Genomic DNA, 19,721 nt, shown 5'->3' with positions numbered 1-19,721 from the left:
GATCAAAAATGTACGACAACTAGAAGTGTGGACTCAATAAATGTCAGCCACTCTGCCTCTGCCCTCATGATGACCCATAGCCAAGTAATAAAACCGAACCATCTACCAGCTAGACACAATGAAGTTTGCTCCTGGGATCTGTTTATAGAAGATGTATGCTGGCGTTTCCAGCTATATTGGTCCTCGTGGAAAAAATTAGTGGTATTGGTAACAACTTCCTTGGACCAAAGGGGAATCATACTGCTGCTTTAATTAAAGGACAGAGTTGAAACTATCCTCCCAGGGAACTTACAAATTCAGAAATTGATGCTTATAGTAACTTACAGGGTTTTTTTCCTTTGTGCATTTAAATATACATATTGAAACATCTTCCAATCAATATGCTGTTGTTGACTGGGGTCATCCATCCCTGCCCTTCTCATTCTGAAATCGTAACAGAGGCCAAGATGCTTATGGACTTCGTCTAAAGGAATACCTTGCACTGGTTGCTGTAGGCACTGGTGGCTCCTCAGTCCTTCCCAGGGGACAAAGGAGATTGTGGTGGCCTCTGGTAAGGTAGGGACTGTCTCTTCGACATATGAAGGTAAGGTGGGAGAGAACGCTTGAGGAACTAGGTAAAGAATTGAGAAATCACACAAACTGGGGAATACTCGATTAACGTATTTGAAAACATATCCACTCCCCCCATAGCAGTCGGGCGAAAAGACAAACACTGTGATGAGTCATGCCAGTGGCACACCGAATTAAAAAAGGAAGAAGGGATATTAGGAAAATGAGTAAACAGACACTTTGTCAAGGAAAGAAATTCTGTAATTGAGAAGCCGCTGTGGGAAGCAAATCTGCCCCCAGTCTGGAGTGATTCACAGCTGGAGAAGCCAAGTAGGAACCGCAGGATGGGGAATTCCTTCATCTGTCTGTCCACCCATTCATCCTTTCATTTCATTCATTCAACAACATTTACCTGTCACTTTCTGCCAGAAGCAACAGGAGTACAGAAATGGAAGACACGATCCCTGCCCTGGAGGGGTTCTGAAAGTAGGGGAAACAAAAGATGTCACTGATAATTATAAGCAAATGGAACAAGGGCAAAGATAACGACGTGTACAAGATGGAATGGTGACGCGAAGAAGAGGGAGGGGGGCCAGAAAGGTGAGGCTGCTTTAGCTGGGTCTTAATAGAGGGTTGGAGAACCCCAGACAGCAGGGAGTTGTGCCCATGAACAGGGACAGGAGTTCCAAGGAAGAGGAAAAGACACCCGTCAATTGAGCCGTCTTTGGGGACAGCATGGAGTTGGTAAGGCTAAAGCACAGGAGGAAGGCCGAGAAGATGGTTGAGACCAAATGTGGGAGTACCTCCTCTGTCACGCAGAGGAATCTGGACTCCATCCTGTCGGTGATCGGGAGTCGCTGAAGGAGTTTGAGCAAAAGCACGGCACCATCTCATTTGTGGTTAAGAACTATCTTCCTGGTAGCTTCCCAAGATCCAGCCTTGAGGGATGGATTGAAAAGCAAACTGGAGCAGGATGGTCTGTGCAGACGGTTCAGGTGAGAGGCACGTGGCAGGGAGCTGGAGAGAAAAGGTGGTGGGGTTTAGCGTCAGTCTCCAAAGGGCACTGAGGACAGGAAGAATTTCCAGCTGCCTAATCACTTAGTTTCTTAAAGTATCCATTTCCTCATCCTTAAAATGAAGGAAATGTGAATCAAAGAGAAGGTCTCCCCCTTGCGGCTAGCACAAGCCAATTTATTAGGACCTCTCTCTGCAGACAGTAGGACCTCACCCAATACCCTGGAGAAGTGTGGTGCAGCCAGGTGTGGAGTGGAGGGCGAAGCGGGAGTCCCCCATTCACCCCACCCCGAGGGCCGGCCCAGGTGCCTGTACCCAGCTCCTTCTTTTTTTTTCCTCCGTAGAATTGTTGAGGCCACAAAGAGGAGGTGGACTGGAGGGTCCTCTTAGACACCCAAGTGTCTAAGGCCCCTATTGTCATGTTTCAATTCAGTCACAAGGGAGTGCATAGCCATTTGGCTATGTCAAATTGTCCACTTTTTCCCTGAAAAGCTCTAGTGAGCACTGGCGAGAAGGCTTTAAAGGGACTCAGAAAATCCAAAGTTTTATCCTCATCTTTGGATTAAATAGCTCCGTGATTTTGATCAAGTTAGTTCAAGGTGCTCAATAAATGCTGGCGAATGACAACCCCGAGGGTCAGCAGACCACCCTCGTCCACACTTGCCCTCGCCGCCGCGCCACATCGCCTTTGCCCCACCTTTTCTTCTTGCTCCCAGGCGCCGCCCTGACCCTGGGTAGGGAAGGCCTTGGAGAGCCGGGTGGAGGAAGCTTGGCCCGTGGCCCAAGAGCCCCTGCGCGCTCCCTCACCTGGGCTCCGGCTTCTCGGGGCCGCGCAGTCCCGCTCGCTGGTGCAGGGCGCCCGCGCCGCGGCGGGAGCTGCGCAGCCCGACTGGCCAGGAAGGTGCGAGCGGGGCCCACAGCGGCCAGCCCCAGGGGTGGCCGGCGCCTCTGGGTTGACTGCTCGCAGGCCCGCCCCGCCGCGGCTCTCTCCCAGCCTCCCCGCCGCCAGCGCAGCTCCCAGGCCCGCCCGCAGGGCCTGGCCCGGCGCCACCGAGGCTCCGCCCCCGCCGCGGCTCTACAGACGCCGGAGCCCGCGGGGCACCCGGCCGGGTAGTGGGGGCTGCAGACCCGGCTGGCTCGGCGCGTTCTGCCCGGGGCGGACCAAGGGCCACCAGACGCCTGCCTCCGCCGCGGGTAGCGGCTTACGTCAGGGAGGCGAAACCCAGAACAAGAAGGAAAAAAAAAAAAAAACCGCACGAGGGCGGAAGGGGAAAAACTTTATTTTTTCTCTCATTCTTTTCTGGGGCCGAAGGGAAGGGCAGGCTACTGCGCCAGCGCGGGCTCCCGGGAGAGCGCCAGGCACGACTCCAGCCCGCTGCGCGCGGAGGAGCTGGGCCCCGGAGTCCCGCGGGGGCGCCGGGCATGTGGGACCCCCAGGACTTTGAGCGCCACTGGCAGGCCGAGTTCCCCGGGGAGGAGGCGCCGGTCATGCGGCTGGACTCAGTGCTCGACATGCAGCGGGAGCTGGAGCGCTGCAAACTGAACCTGAAGCGGCTGCAACAGGTGTTGGCAGAGGAGAAGTTTAAAGTCTTCTACCTGCAGGCAGCCCTGGCCGGGGAGAAGCCGGAGCTCGGCTGCGGGCCCCCGGAGGGCGGAGACGGCGGCAGCGGGGGAGCTTCGGCAGAAGAGCCGGCGCCCGTCGCGCCGGAGCAGGCGCAGCCACCGCGGGAGGAGAAAGGCTCGGCGGGCGGCGGCGAAGATCCCCTGGATCTCGCGCGTCTTGACCCGGAGGTGGCCGCCAAGGCCGAGACTCCTCCGTTCGTGTACCTGGACCTTCCCACCTGGCCCGGGGCGGCGGGGGCCGGGGGCGCCGTGCGCACCTTGACCGCCGCGATCCACCAGCAGCTGCTGCAGCCTCGCCTCCTCTTCAGGCCCCGGGAAGACTGTGAGCCCTCCGGTCACGATGGCACAATTCCCTGCGCCCCGGGAGAGGAGCTACCCTCTGGGACCCGCGAGGGGCGGGGCTCCGAGGAGGGCGACCCGGACGCCGCGGGGGCGGACGATGGGGGCGACAGCAGTGACCACGACTTCGAGATGGTGGATTTGAATGAGAAATTTGTCCTAGGCCACTTGCTCGTGGCCCCCTGCCGGCTCGGGACCCGCGATGAGGCCGAAAAGCCGGCGCGGGCCTCCAGCCCCCATCGCTGGATGCACCTGATCCCTGGGGGCCGGCGGCAGCAGCGCCAGAGCCGCGACCTGGAGCAGCTGGAGTCGGAGGCCAAGGATGGGAGGGGCTCGCCCCTAGCGGTGGATGAGCCCCCACGGCGCGGGGCCCGCGAGCACCTCCCCCGGTGGCGGCGCAAGAGGTTCCTGTGGGTGCCGGAGCGAGACTCACCCAGCCATAGCTCGCCGGAGAGGGGCAGTGACTGCAGCCACAACAGTTCGGACCACGAAGACGGCTGCTCTGCAGGTAGGCTCACCCCTCTCTGGATCCCAGCCTCGCGCATCCTGGGGGGGCTGCTGGCCGCTTCCTGCACCCCATCCCTGGCACACCTTGTTGGTCCTGTTTAACTTCAGGCTTCTCGTTTGAAGGGAGATAAGATTTATGTGTTTACCTTGAAGCCACTTGTGGAACTTAAGAAAAGATAGTGCAACCTTAAAGATTTCAGCTTAGGCGAGTTTTTGAAAATACGCATTGTGGCGGTGGCAGGAGGGTGATGGAATGATGCGCTTGGCTACACCGTGGGTGGAATCTTTTGCTTAGGCCTCAGCCTTTCTGCTCTGACTATTGCAACATTATCCGTTCTGGCCCCTTTCAACCCATCCCCCACAGGTCCCCCACATTCCTTTGGGCCGGCCCCGTGCCCCTGCGCTGATACGCACTAGTATCCTCTGCACAAACTCCAGTGTTTCCCATTTCCCCTGGATTCCTCTATATGGAAGTCTAAATCTTCCACTTAATTTTCTGAACTTATCTCTCCTTTTCCCCAGCCTGTTTTGGTGTTTGGGCCAAATTGAAACAGCCTCCCCTTTGGGAAAATGTACCTTTTCCTCACGGCGCCCTGCCTTTGTTGACTGCCCCCTTCCTACAAGGCTGTGCTTGATCTGTCAGCTTCCTAGGAGCCTAGGAGTCTGAGTGGGAAGGGAAGGCTTAGCATCATAGAGTCTTCAAGCTGGCCTAGTGCCTAGAGATCATGCCTTGTGCAGTGCCTTCATTTGATAAAGGAGTAAACCGAAGCTCAGAAAGATTAAGTGCTTTGTTGGAGAGAGCAGAGACCTCTACTGGGACTTCCACTCCTTCGTTGTTTCCCTTCACCTCTGCCCTGTCTTCCCAGGACAGGACCTGGTCTTAGTCATCTTTGAATCCCCTTGCACATAGTAGTAAGTGTTCAATAAGTGTTTCTTGAACAAATGGATGATTGCATGGAACTGACTGTCTCCCACCCACCCAGCTCCTCATAGATCAGGGCGTGGGAATGGGGCTGAGGAGGAAAGGACAGTGATGTGAGGTGACCTGTGACTGCCCCTTTGCTGCCCGACGGACAGTCAGGGTCTCCTCAGCCATAAGGAAAGCACAACTTGGCGTTTGGGTAGTTCAAGCTGTGACCAGGAACTTCAGATGCTTTCCTACTAAGTGAAAAAAAAAGAAAGAAATCACTGATGCTGGGATTGTTCCAAAATCTCCATTATTAGATCTTGTCTGGATAAGTTTGCATTTGAATGAAAAACTGTCTGCTTTGCTAAAAGCACATTTGGAAGATCCATCCAGTCATCTGTTGTGATCAATTACACTTATTCATTAGCAGAAATTGGCTGCATTTCCCATAGCTCATGCTTTTGCCACCCATGCTAGTAACATTTTTGATGTGCCCCTTTAACTTAAAGGAAGAGTCTGAAGATTTCACTCTAGTGCCAAGTTCCAAATGGAGGCTGCCCAAGTGGCCCAGAGGTGCTTCAGAGCTGGCTCCAATCCCATCTCCCCTCAGACCCACATCAATCACCTTGCCAGGTGTGCCCAATGCACTGGAGTTTCCCCAGGGGGTGATTTATTTGTGTGAGCTGTCTCCTCTCTTCCTACGCACGTATTGCATACTGATGCCGATAAGGAACTCTGTTCCCTCTGACCTAACAATTTACAAAAGGCCCCCTCTGGGTGGATCAATGATAAAGATTCTCCTTCTTCTGGACTGCAGACTCCAGCCAAGGCACATGTTTGGCACTTGTGCCCAGGCTGTATCTCCAGCCCCATTCCAGGACCTCTTTGCAAGGCAAGCTTTGGAGGGAACCCCTGCAGAGCTGCATATGGGTACCCTGCCTCCTGTCTCCAAAATGTCTCCAGTAAGGAAGTGAATGGGGGTGGATATACACATGCATACATGTATGCCCACACATCCACACACTCCTACACATGTGCACACAGGTGCACGTGGTCACATACAAGTGCACATGGGCACACAATCTAGGAAGACATACAGAGACTCACTAGAGTGGAAGGACTAAGGGCAGGTGTTTTCACCCTGTGAGTAACAGCCCACAGAAATCAGTGAGGTGAGGAATGAAAGCATGGTCGGGCCTTCCTTGGTCACCCTTGGCTGTCCCTGCTTTCTTTTTCTCCTTCTCACTGACCAAATTACCACCTCAGATGGTACAATTTTGCATGTGGATCGTATTACTCTTTTCCTCCAGTAAAATGCAAGCTCCAAGAGGGTAAGGATTTTTGTCTGTTTCATCCACTGACTTAGCGCCAAAGCCTAGAAGAACGTCTAACACGTATTAGGTGTTCCATACATATTAGTTGAATGATGTATTTTTTTAAATGGGATAGAACAGGATAGAAAACATCGGAGTGCATTGCACATGGTAATGGTGAATATTATTCTGTTTAGAAACTTTGTTTCAATTATGTATAAATGTGTGATGTAGAATGGATCCTGGTGTAGAATGTGTTTCTTGGTGTGGGTTGGACAAAAAGCTTTGAAAACGCTGATAAAGACTGTGGGCCCTTAAGCTAGACTGTTTGTGTGACCTTGGGAAAAATTATTTGAATTTTCTTCGTCTCAGTTTTCTCATCTGTAAAATGAGGCTAGTAAACTCTGCTTACCTCATGTTGTTGATACGAAGAGTAAATGAGATATTATTTCTAAAGGGCTTTGAACAGGTCCTGGCACATAGCAAATATCCATAGTGTTTACTAACCATGACTACAGGTTATTTTGAGTTGATGTTTCAAAGCTTCTCACTCCTAGATCATTCTGGATCACAGATGGTTTTATTTCTATGATGCATGTGTTTTTCCTGGCTCCGACTCTTCCTAGAACCTTCCAGGCAGCAGGGCAGGACCCAGGGCAGAGAGGCTCTCTTGCTGGCTTGGCCCTTGTGTTGTTTCTCCCTCTCTATCAGCAATCGTGCCATTTTCCTGTGTTCAGATATCCTTTACCGAAGGTCGGATTTATTGGGCAATTCAGGCTTTGCCTTTCAGGGTTTCAAGGAAAGAGAGCACATGAGACCTCTTTTTAAAAGGTCCAGAGGCAGAGTCGCTCCTGCCTCAGATAAGAGCTGTTTTCTCTTAGATGAGGGAGGGGGAGAGCCCTGTACCAAGACACATTGGTTTTGTTTTGTTTTGTTTCTCCACATAGCAGCCAAATCCCAGTTCAAATAAGTTAGAATCCCCATTCTTTTAGTATCTTCTTTTGAGCACCTTGTAGCTTAGCTATGTTGCCATGGATGAGGATTGTGGAGTGAATGGGATGGGGGTTGGGGGCTGCAGAGCTAGAATCAGCTGTGTTGGATCATGTGTGCCATGGAGTCATGCTTGTGTCTGTATCCTGTCCCTGCCTCACACCGGGTATGAGGCCAGGGGCAACCCACTGACCTTTCCCCAGTCTCTGGCAATTAGATGGGAATGATCGGAAAAGCTAACACTGAGGGCTGACTTTGTGCCAGCTGCTGTTTTAAGCATTTCACCCATATGAACTCATTTATACCGCACAACAGCTGTATGAGACGGTCACTATAATGATTTCCACTTTACGTATGAGAATCTCGAGGCCCAGAGAACTTCAATAACCCTGTTCAAGGTCACCCAGCTTATAAGCGGCACTTAGGATTTGAACCCAGGCAGTCTGGCTCCTGAGCCTGTGCTTGCAAATAATAGCACCTACCTCTCAGCACAGTTAAGAATGAATACAATAAAATATTGAAAGCGTTTAACAAAGCATCTGGCACACAATGCCAGTAAGTGCACACCTGTGTAGCGTATATGTGTGTGTGCGTTATTATTATTATTATTGTTTTCATCACTAAAGTCCTCAGCAGACCATGCATCTGCTGCTGAGGTCAACGTTCAGGGCTGCTGCCCACCCATGGGGCTCCTGGGTATACTTGGCCTCACAGGTGAGCAGACCACCTGATGGGTCTGAGACCTCTCCTCACCTGGGCACTCTTGGGCAGCCATAATGCATAACCACAGGAGGCGGCCTTGGTGTGTTACCTTTCACACTGACATGCTTCTGGGCCACCTCTGCTAGAAAGGTTGAATGACATGTCCTTCTTGGGGTTTATGCATTCCTTCTGCAGCCTGTGGCATCCCCTAGGCCACACATGCACTCCTTGTACCAAAGTGCTCTCTTCTAGCAAAGCCCAAAGGTGGCTTTCAGGGTCAGGCATCCTTTTGACTGGCAGTGACTATTCATCTGATATTCTGGTTTTAGTTCAGATGACAAAGTAAATATCATTATGATTTTAAATTGATAGCATTTTCTCCTTGCATTAAACTTTGCTCAGTGGAGAACAAGCAGTCTCCATTTTTGCTGGCCCTTGGAATCCATCCATCCATCCATCATCCATCCATCCATCCCACTCAACAAGGATTTATCAAGGTCTTATTTCATGCCTCTGTGTTAAGGGCTATGACTGCAAAAGTTGGTGACCTGCCTTTAAAGTTCTCACTGACTCTTTGGCTCCTGGGGTAGAAACCATAGGTTTTAGATAAAGAAACACTTTTCCAGCAGGTAACTTGTTAAATCCCGAACTGAGTGGCTAAGGACTGTTACTTAGAACTTCAATCACATTCAAGAGCCTAGAACAGGAAGAGATCTTACAGTTAGTCTAATCCTGCCCCTCTCCAGACAGATAAGGACCCTGGAGTCCTTAAAAGCAAACTCAAGCTCACGTGCTCATGACCCTCAAGGCAGGGTCTGTGAGTCGGATCTAGGCTCTTTCCATTGGATCCTATGGCTTTTCCTTTCCTAGGATTTTAAGCAGAGAACCCCAAAGATAGGAGTCCTGTCAGTCATAGTAACAAGAGCAGCAGACCATCGCATGAAGCCTCACAGCCATCTCTGCAGGTGGAAATTATTAGTCCCATTTTATAGGTGAAGGTGCTGAGGCTTAGAAAGGCCAATTTACCCAGAATCAAACTGCTTGTCTGTACTTGGGTCAGCCTTGTAAAACTGACACTCTTTTTTTTTTTTTTAAGATTGTATTGGGGAAGAAGAACAGGACTTTATTGGGGAACAGTGTGTATTTCTGGGACTTTTTCCAAGTCAAGTTGTTGTCCTTTCAACCTTAGTTTTGGAGGGCGCAGCTCAGCTCCAGGTCCAGTTGCTGTTGTTAGTTGCAGGGGGTGCTGCCCACCATCCCTTGTGGGAGTTGAACCGGCAACCTTCTGGTTGAGAGCCCACTGGCCCATGTGGGAATCGAACCAGCAGCCTTCTGTGTTAGGAGCATGGAGCTCCAACTGCCTGAGCCACCGGGCTGGTCCCAAACAGGACACTCTTTAACTTCCAGCATTTAATGCTGTTCTGGGTCAGCTGTAGAATTCTAGATTCTCAATATGAGAAGCCATCAGATTCTGCCAAGCTGCCGATGCAGACTTTTTATTTCTAATCTTCACAGGAAATGCATTTCCTGCTAGATACTCATGTTACCTAGTCCATTTATAATCTGATGGGTTTTTTTCCCCTTCCCGTTAGTAACTAATGAGATTTTTTGCTCCAGAAGGAATTTCTTGTGTTCAGTGGATGTGTTTGACTAACTTAATTCAAAATATTGGATTTTCAGCCTTAGCTGTGATAGAGTAATTTTTATTTCCATTCCCTGTTGTGGAGAGATATTAAAAAACTATTTGAGACGCTTGAGCTGGTGGCTAGCTGTGATTCATCTCTAACTGACGTTGACATTGCGTTACTGTTTGCTTTGTTCTTCAAAGCTGGCCTCTCCCCTCCTCTCACCCCCACCATCATAACACCGTCTACACTTCATGAGCACATTACCAGCCAGCCAGAGTCTGTAGGTGGGTTTGTTTAACAATTCATTCCTCCTCTACAAGTAAGAAATGCCACCAAGCCTGAACACTCTTCTACTCTATGTTTTTCTTTTGGCTAAGAAACTATTCACAAAGCGATTGGCTCTGTGTGGGGACAGAGTCCCAGATAGCCTTTTCCAGGCTCTTGGCCTCACATGGAAAGGTGCTGGCTCAGTTATTAGATGGCCATCAGCTGTAACCAGTTAGCCATCAGCCACTAATATAACTGCCATGGCTACACTAGGGGGTTGGTTGGTTGACAGAGAAGCAGAAGGCAGATTGCGGATCGTGTGGCTCCTGTTTCCTGTGTCTCCAACCCAGCCACCAGCGAGAATATAGTGGTATGACTCCCCTATCTATGGCTCCGTGGGTGTTCCTTTTTGGCCTCACCATATCCTGTGTTCTTGTGCAGGGAGCGGGAGCTGAGTCCCTGCATGACACTCTGTATTTGACTGTGGATCTTTATGTTTTAAAGTCAGGATCTTCATACATGTTCCTGACTTTGAAATCATGGTACAAAAACTTTTTGCATCTGAAAATTGGGCTTGATGTTCCCCAGCTGGCAAGATTGTGAGGCATCCATTGGATAAGTTACTAACTTTCTCTCAGCTCCAGGTTGCTTGTCTGCCAAGTGGGTGTGACAATGATAGGACTATGTCATAGACGTGTTGTGACACTTCAGTGAAATAATGTATTTAAGTGCACAACAGGCAGGCATCTAAAAATCTTCGATGGTGTTATTGTTATTGTTCTAAGTACAGGAACTTTCAGTTGCCTGAACCAAGCCGCAGCTCTTAGTCACGTCTCTCCATATCATGAAGTTCCCCAAACCTCTTCATCTTCCTCTTTCTCTCCTTTCTTACCTCCCTCCAGGTCCAGAGGTGTTTTGCTGCTTTGGAGGGAAATAAGCTTTCTTGGTCCTTTGTGGTCCCTGGTCTTTCCCCAATCAAGCCCTGTCTCCTCCAACATCTATAAAACTGTCATCCGGTTTCTTCTTATTTCCTACTCTCTACCCACTTGCGTTCAGCCAGTGCTATTTCTGCCAGTGTCTCTTCCTGTGTTCTTTCTGACATTTGAGATGCCCTCCTACATCCATTTGCCCATTCGCAAAGCCAACCCTTCCTTTAAGGCCTGGCTTTTTCATGGAAACGTGTACTGCTTAACATATGGGTTTGCTGCAGATGACAAAACCTCAGAAAGTGGCTTAAGCAGGATGGATGTTTATTTATCTCTCACATAAAAGAATTCCAGAAGTAAGCAGTCCAGGTGGAGTCCCAGGATTCCCAGGACTCCACCATCATCAGTAATTCAGCCTTCTTTTTTCTTTCTGTTTTTCTGACTCAAAGTGGCCTCGTGGTCCAAAATGGCTGCTCGAAATACAGCCATCACACTCATGTTTCAGACATGAATGAAAAGAAACAGAGGAAAGACGTGAGAATGAGTGGTAGCTGTTGGTCTGCCTTTTAAGTCACTTTCCTGGAAGCCTCTCGACAATTGCTCATTAGCCACTCTAGCTAGCTACAAGGGAGGCTGGGAAATGTAGTATTTTATCTGAGCATACGGCCACCTTATATAAAAGAGAGGGCTCTGTTACAAGGGAAAATGGAAGAATTGATACTGAGTAGGCAACTAGCAGACTCTGACACAAGCCTTTTGCAACTACTCCAACCCATCTTGTGGTTCTTAGAGGGAGCCCCACACTTGCACAATTGTCTTACTGTGCCATCTATTAAGTCATTGAACCAGTGAACAAATAATGACTGAAGCACTGCTCCGTGCAAGGCACGATGCCTTTTACATATATATATACTGTGAAGTGCTGCTCCCAAACGGAGAGGTTAGCGGGCTCCCGGAGAGCAGAGATTATGGCTTATGCTTCTTTTTCTCCCTCACAACTATATTTCTCACAGGGCTGAGCACATGGCAGGCACTTGGTAAGTGTCTGGTTGATTTCGGAATAGTCACAAATGAGAAGCTCAATGAAAATATCAATGCCTTGACTTGGTGCTGTGCTGGACGATTCTGTTTGGGTTCATGCTGGTGTTGAGGAGTCATAGCAAGGACTTGATACATGGTGTCTCTGCCAACATTAGGGTTTCAGGGTACCCACAGGGACTTCTCCAGGTATTGGGGTAGATTTGACGCTTTTGGAAACTGGACTGTTTGCATACACAACTAGAACGATAAGCAGAAATCTCTGTGCCCACCTGCCTTACGTGCCACCGCTCTGTCTCTGTGGCTGTATTTACAGCACATGAATCGCTCTTGCTGTTTCTGCACTGCATAGCTGCAGAGTAAACCTGCGTCAGCTTCGGTTTGTGTTTCTGCCTTCCCATGTCATCCTTGCTCCCGTCTGCCTGAGACAAGACTGTCTGAAGGGAGGCTGCCTTTAGCTTGTGTCATATCATGTATCTGCTGAGAAAATGATGGTTTTAAAATTTTTAGTGGCACGTAGGAGGAAAGGGAAGTAGAATGTATTTAGTTTCTACTACCTACAAGGTACTGTGTTAAGTGTTTAAACCTACCTTATCACATTTAATAATCAGAAGAGTCTACTGTTCTGTTCTAATTGGAAAGTACTACTATCCTCATTTTGCAGTGAGGAAACTGAGTCTCTGACTGGTTCACTGACAAGCCCAAATTTGCTTAGAGCGAAGTAGTAGGGTTGTTTTTTCCTCCTATTTAAGAAATTAATTAGTTAATTTTATTGAGAGATAATTCACATACTATACAATTCACCCTCTTTTAAAAGTGTATATCGTGTTTTCCTGAAAATAAGACCTCGCCGGACAATCAGCACTAATGCGTCTTTTGGAGCAAAAATTAATATAAGACCCGGTCTTATTTTACTATAATATAAGACCAGGTCTTATACAATATAAGACTGGGTCTAATATAATATAATATAATATAATATAATATAATATAATATAATATAATACAATACCAGGTATTATATTAATTTTTGCTCCAAAAGACGCATTAGAGCTAAGACTAGGTCTTATCTTCCGGGACGCATGGTTTTTAGTATATTCACCAAGTTGTGCAAGCACCACCACTCTCTAATTCCAGACCATTTCATCAGGCGGGGCTGTCTTGAGTCTAGGCTTCTCTTCCAGTGACGCCATTTCCTTTTCTAATGTGCCACATGCAGTGATTTTAAATAACTAGAGCAGCTCTTGGGGAACATCAGGGCTTGTTTGGGTGAGATACGCACATAAAAGGACCATCCGCTTCTTCAGTCGCTTTCCCATCACCGTGATGGTCCAGGTGGCCCTTTGAATTGCTGCAGAATGGGGCTGGCCTAATTCCTCTGGCTCCGTCTTACCGGTACCGTTCGTGTTTTCTAGACTTGGGGCAGGGAGCAGAATGTCCCAAACTTGAGGTTCTACCAGCACTCCTCATTCCTGCTCCGGGCTTGTGATTGGCATGGTGGGAGGGCCCCTTGTACTGACCTGTGGCTTTTTTGTCTTTGTAACCCCAGAATGTCATAGTCCCTGGCATATAGAAGGTACTCAAGTAATGAAATGAATGTCCAGGTGTTCATGAGCATTAATTGAGTACCTTCTATATGCCAGGCACTATGACATTCTGGGGCCTACAAAGACAAAAAAGACATAGGTCAGTACAAGGGCCCCTCCCACCTGCCAATCACTCTGTCAGCTGGGTCCTGGAGACAGGGCAAAACAGAGCAGAGCTCCCAGTGAACTCTCAAAGGACATGTACTAGAGTGAGAAATAGGCCATTGTTATTATAAGCCCCTGAAATGTTTGGTGCTGTTTGTTACTGCAGAATTGCCTAGTGTATCATGACTAATACGAACACCCAACTTATATTCATCCAGAAGAGTGGCTCTTCTGAGCCTAAGAAATCAAAGTATTTTCCTCAAAACCTCTAAGTTCCCATCTCACTGAGGCCAAGTGGTAACCATAGCTGTTTGTATGTGTATGTGAGAGGGCGGGTCTCAAAAATGTAAAAAACAATGTTAGAAATGGCTAAATTGTTTCACTATTGTTTTATTCAGTGATTTGCTAGAAGGATTTATAAGACTCAATAGCAGATTATACTCATGGCTAAGATTTTTTTTACAGAGGATACAGAGCAAAAGCAGCAAGAAAAATATATGTATCACCAGACTCCAGAGAGGTCCAGCACAGGCCTTTCGCATCCTTCCTTGTCTGAGGCCATATAAGAGTGTTCTGTCTCTAATAGCAAACTACTAGAACATATGTGGAATATCTTGCCTTGAGAAACTCTGTTTGAGACTTTCAAGGGGGCTGGTCACATAGGCGAATCCTGCTAAACAACTCGCCATGGCAACCAACAATAAGAACCCCGAAAATGAAACCAGACATATATCCCAATCTTGATGTTTGTGCAAAGGAACCTGACAAGCCATTACTGCATGGTCCATGGTGCCAGGTGCAAAATCATGGAATCACTAATATAATAAAAAGGATACTAGAATTAAAAAACATGGAAACCTATTTTGTCCACAATGTCATTGATCTCGTCGTATATTTATTTGTGAAGGTGGAAGGCCTAAATGTCTGATTGCCCACATCTCTGAGAAATGTGATTTCCTTGGCGATTTTGTACATTTGGAATGAGTGTGACACTCAAAAAAGTTCCAAAAGTGCACTGACATTTTCCAAGGTCTTTATTAATTAGATTTTGGGGGGTCATCCTTGCAGCCTACTCATCACTTACACCATAATTTAATTCAAATCATAAAAAATCAGACTTATAAACAAAAATTTGAAACTATCAGTCTATAATTTGGGGATATCTGACTATAGTGAAATGGTTTTGCCATGCCACGTATTTAGTAAAAGTGCATATTACACGTATATTATAATCAGTACAGCCCCGTGAGACTAAGGATTATTATTCCCAATCTGTAGTAAGAAGCCTAGAAACATTGAGTCACTTGCCCAGGTCACACAGCTAATAAAGGACAGAACTAGAAGTGGAACCCAGCTCTTTCTGGGGCCAGAGTTACTCTACGCCATCTCTTCGCTAACTTACTCTCTCCAGGCTGCAGGTTCTCATCTCTAAAATAAGGTGATTGGACTAAGTGGTTTTCCAGCCCTAATTTAAAGAACACCAGTCAGTTAGATGAGCCAGGACTCTGTACCAAGTAATGGTTAGGAGCTTGGCTTGGAATCGGAGGAACCTGGCTTTGGAGCCAGGCTATAGGCTGCTTTTTATTTTGTGCCCTTAACCGAGTTACCTCAACTTTCTATAAACCTATTTTCTTTTCTGTACAGTGGAGATTATTATACCTCACCTGGTATTATAGAGATGAAATGGAGTGATCTTTGGAAAACATGTGGCATGGCCTGGCACACAGTAAGCTCTGTGTAAATGTAAACAGCCACTGGTATGATGGTCAAGGGCAAGCTATCTGGGACCACATTGCCTGGGTTGGAATCCCAGCTCTGCTACTTAACTGCTTTGGGACCCTGAGCTAACCTACGTTCTTTGTACCTCAGTTACCATCTCTGTAGACTGAGGGTGATTAATAATATGATATCAATACCTAACTAAGTTGGTGTGAAGATAAAATGACTCAATATAGAAAGCACTTAGCCACTGACACACAGTAAACAGTGTGTATTGGTTCCTTTTCTTATTATCGTCACAGACAGGACTGGTTTAGCCACGTCTGTTGCTGAGATAGACAGTAAGGGTGAAAAGTGGTATCTTACTCATCTTGTTGCCTGGTCATATCCTTAACTGAAACCTGAGGCTTCTGGAAATCCTGCAGTTTGAATAATCCAAGAGCCAGAGTAGTGGAGCATCCAATTACGGATGCCTCACAGCTGCAGCCCTGGAGGAAGGTGAGACCTGGGCGCTGTCTAGCTGAGGTTGTGGTCCTATTGTGGAGAAAGGCCTGCTTTGTATGCAGCTGCCTTGCCTTGGTTCAGCTGCATAATTGCGCCCTTTTGTTTTATTTTAAAGCATCTTGAGGAATTCAGAGCCCTCGCCCGCTGACAGCAGCGAAAGACACAGAGTGTCATGTCTCTGATGAGCCTTGCAGACTCTGACAGCCCCGCTGTGGCAGCCATGCAGGGAGCACATACACGGGCCTGCACGGGCATCCACAGGCTCCCTCTGAACACAGGCCACCACGCTGGCCTTCGTTATGGGGCTCCCTGAGCATCCCTAGGACCGCCTCACGCCTGTTCTCTTTATCTCAGAAGGGCACAGAGTTGCTTCCTGAATGCTGGGCTTGTTGGTAACCTTTGCAGGCTGGCAGTGAGAAAACAGAAATTAATTATTCATATCAGCGGGCTGAAGGAGCTGTTGTTTGCTGAGTTGACTCCCCTTCTGGCTTCCAGACCCAGAATTCCCCAGAGCCTATGGACAAGCAGAAGACAGTGTGGTCCTTGGGTCCAGCTGCTCTGAAAGCAGAGGTGGAAAGTGGCCAACCCCAGGCTACGTGCGGTCTGCCTGATGTACTTTGTTTGGGCTGCAGTGGGTTAAAACAAAATGGAAACAATTTGAAATGAGGCTATTTTATATAAAATCGGGATTTCTGGCTTTTCTTGAAAGATGGGAAAATCTATAATACATGTGGAAGTCATCAGGCGGAAGAGCTGACTTCTTCAGTCTGGATATGATTCCCTAATTGCTTCAGACTTTGTCTGATCCCTCTATCCACTCACATTGCGAGAGGTGTGTGTATAAAGTAGTGAACAGACCAAGACTCTGGAGCTGGGCTGACTGGCCTTGCACCCTGCCTCTGCCACTTACTAGCTATGGGCACTTAGGCAAATTACTTAACCCCTGCAGGCCTCAGTTTTCTCATCTGCAAAATGGGGATTATAAAAGTTTACCCACAAATTTGTGAAAACTAATGAGTTAGTGCTTAGAACAGTGCCTTTCGCATATTAAGTGTTGCGTAGGTGTTAATAGCTACTAGTATCACATGATCTGGCTCGTGTTGCCGGCATTTGAGATTACAATCCCTGTGTTAAAGAATTTTCCATAGAAGGAAAAAATGTATTTCTTTCCTAGCCTCTTAACTCACCCGTAAGCATTTACTCCCTCCTCCAGCCCCCAGTCTCAGCCCCTTGGAATGTAACCCTTAGAGTAGTGCCACCTACTGTAACAAACCAACTGGCACGTGTCAGCCAGCGGCTAACAGGCTACGTTTCGTCTGGTTCACATTCACAGTGATGCTCCTGATGGGCAAGTTTGCTTCCCAAGGTCACTCGGAACCCAGGCTCCAGAACTCTTGTGGATCTGCCCTCCTCTACGTCCTGCCTGGTAGTTCTCAGCTTCAGAGGGCAATGGGGGACACAAGGGAGTGAAGATACATTTGCTCCTTCTCTCTCTTAGCCCAGATGTGATACCCATGTCTTTGGCTCATAGCTCACTGGCAAAGATGAGGTACCTGTCCCCTCTTAGATGCAGATGTCCTGGCAAGTGTAGCTCCTGCCTGGGCAGCTGCTCCCCAGCAACAGCCCTCTTCTGGGGAGGGGGCTGGGGCAGGAATCCTTGGTGGACCCCGGCTGTCTGCCACCAAGGTCAGTAAGCCCCAAATCCACATCTCCCTGGACCTGTTTTCTTGTTGCCTCTTTTAGCCTCTGAAATGTTTCCAAGGGTGGGTGCCTTTTTTATTTTTTTGGTTTGGCTTATTGGGGAGAGAAGGAGAGAAACAACCATTCAGTTTTTAATTTCATGCTTCAAATTCATATGTACCACGAAAGCATTGATTTAGGATATCAAAATTAGATTTGGGCCATAGTATTTCACCTGAGTTACTTACTTGGAAGAAATACAGCTTGGCTCTTGTGCTTATATATGCATTGAAAGAGCTGCCAATTTAGAGGGTAAAGGACATTTATAATCAGAGTTTTTAGAGACACATCGTAAATCTAGTAGTATATAAAACCTCTCCTGTTTTCTTCATTTAAATTGGGTTAACTGTAGACATTTTAGCATCTAGCCTTGTTAAGTAGGTAAGTTAAACTTAAGACAGTTACTCATGAGAGATATATATCAATAAAATATACGAGTATCATAAATTTCAAAAACTGATGAAAGCCAAAATAAATTTTTAGGTTGGAGGGAACCTCTAATAGCTCATCTTTAAGATTAGAAAGGAAAAAAAGTAGGAGTCCCAGACAGCATTTCACACCTCTTCAAAATAGCAAGTGTCTTACCTGCCTTTTTTTAACCAGTTTGTTTCTTTGGAACCACAGAGCCTGTCATCTTTGAAGAAGTGAGCTTACTATGAGGTTAGACAGTGTCTGCTGCAGTTTGCACACAATCTCTGAGAAGCTACCACACAAGAATTGACGAGTTAGGAAAATGACCTTCAACCTCTGCAACCTTAATTCAGGCTTAATAATGTCTGCTTAGCACCTAAAATAGGGTCATCTTCCTGCTCTAGACGCCCCTTAGTTTACTATTGGGTCTCAAATTGACTGACAGCTTTCTCTGTCCTCCCACTTCACAGTTTTGAGGTGAATTCATTGCAGGCAGACACAGGGTGGAAGGAAAGGCTACAATCAGCAGTTTCACATCTAACCACTTCTCAGCCTGACCTGAGCACATTGCAAAATCTTTCTAAAAGAGATTTTAGAAACTGAAAAGTGGAAATAGCCAGCTTTCTCCTTTGGTCCCGGGCTGCAGCTGTGTAGTGCCATGTCTTGAAGACATCTGTGTTAGAACAAGCGGTGGATCTGTGCTGGGCTGTATTGGGTGGGTTGACTCTTACTGATTCTTTGTGGCTCCATTCGAGGATTTTCTGGGGAATTTCACACTGCTTTAAGCCGTTTGGCCAAAGGGTGAAAAATCTCTTGAGTCCACACCATCATCCCAGCTAGGGCTCCTCCCTCGGTGCTTGTCTCTGTATCTCAATTTAATACGGGTTTCAATCTGCCTCTTATTATGGTCATTTTAAGGTACCCCCACCTCACAAAGCTCTCTGAAAATAGGACTTGGTTTATGGTGGTAAAGGGTGCAGGCTCTAGAGCCAGATTTATTAGTTGTGAGGATTTAAAAAAGTTAGTTCACTTCTCCGTGCCTTGATTTTCTCATCTGCAAAATGGGTGTGTTAATAGCATCCACCTCCTGGAATGTTGGTGAGGATTAACTAAATTAATCCACGGTAAGCATTCAGACAAGTGCCTGACTAACGCATAGTGAGGACTCACTAAATAACTCCTATGACTATTCACCCTGTGTTTTCCTAGCATCTGCCTTAGTGCCTTCTGTGTCCTACCTGCTTGACAAGTGTGTGCTTGTTAACCTGAAAGAGTGATGGAGGAAATTACTAAACTATTAACCTTCTTTTGGAATAATCTACATGAAGAAGTGACTGCAAGTCAGAGTTCTCTGCAGGAGACACTGTAAAAAGACAGTGCCTAGGGGACTGTGCCTAGTCCCCCCTGATGTGGAATCTCAGTGGGTCCGGGCAAAACCTGGAATCTACATTTTTAACAAGTCCAGGGGGTTCTTAGCACCCCAGAGTTAGGCTTGATGTGAGGGGATGGTCACTGTCCATTTTTTTTTTAAATGTGCATTTTTATAGTTTGTTTTATTGAAAAAGACATTTTATTATAGTTGTCACCAAATATGGAAAACAGTGAGGCTATATACATTATATCCCTTTTATCCCCCCAAATGTTTAGTGTGGTAAAATAAACATAACAAAATGTATCCTCTTAACCATTATAAGTGTACAGTTCTGTGGTAGTAAATACATTGGTAATGTTGTGCAATCATCACCACCATCCACCCCCAAAACTGGGTTCATCTTGCAAAACTGAAACTATACCCATAAAACAGCTCCCCAGCCCCCTTCCCACTGCCTTAGGCAACCACCGTTCTACGTTCT

General features: G+C 47.3%; 2 protein-coding genes across 3 annotated transcripts in view; one reads left to right on the top strand and one right to left on the bottom strand.

Annotated features, from left to right (window-relative positions):
- LOC141568971 (uncharacterized) overlaps positions 1-2,987 on the bottom strand; it is a 29,498-nt gene extending 26,511 nt beyond the window's left edge. The window contains exons 1-3 of the mRNA XM_074320419.1: positions 2,896-2,987; positions 2,371-2,839; positions 1,353-1,566 (exon numbers count right to left, since the gene is read on the bottom strand). Of these exons, the coding sequence (XP_074176520.1) occupies positions 1,450-1,566; positions 2,371-2,839; positions 2,896-2,987 (678 nt within the window). The 3' untranslated portion in view covers positions 1,353-1,449. The remainder of the gene's footprint in view (positions 1-1,352; positions 1,567-2,370; positions 2,840-2,895) is intronic.
- The window catches only part of ABR (ABR activator of RhoGEF and GTPase), a 173,404-nt gene continuing 156,543 nt past the window's right edge, over positions 2,861-19,721 (top strand). Inside the window, exon 1 of one of the 2 annotated variants that reach the window (XM_074320134.1) lies at positions 2,861-4,033. In XM_074320134.1, coding sequence (XP_074176235.1) covers positions 2,986-4,033 — 1,048 coding nt within the window. In that variant the 5' untranslated portion in view covers positions 2,861-2,985. The remainder of the gene's footprint in view (positions 4,034-19,721) is intronic. The other variant, XM_074320133.1, reaches the window with a different exon arrangement.

The sequence above is a fragment of the Rhinolophus sinicus genome, linkage group LG15 (assembly GCF_036562045.2).
Source record: "Rhinolophus sinicus isolate RSC01 linkage group LG15, ASM3656204v1, whole genome shotgun sequence".
In the NCBI taxonomy this organism is placed as follows: Eukaryota; Metazoa; Chordata; class Mammalia; order Chiroptera; family Rhinolophidae; genus Rhinolophus; species Rhinolophus sinicus.
Note: the sequence above shows the minus strand (reverse complement) of the source record. Positions and strands in the feature narration are given on the sequence as shown.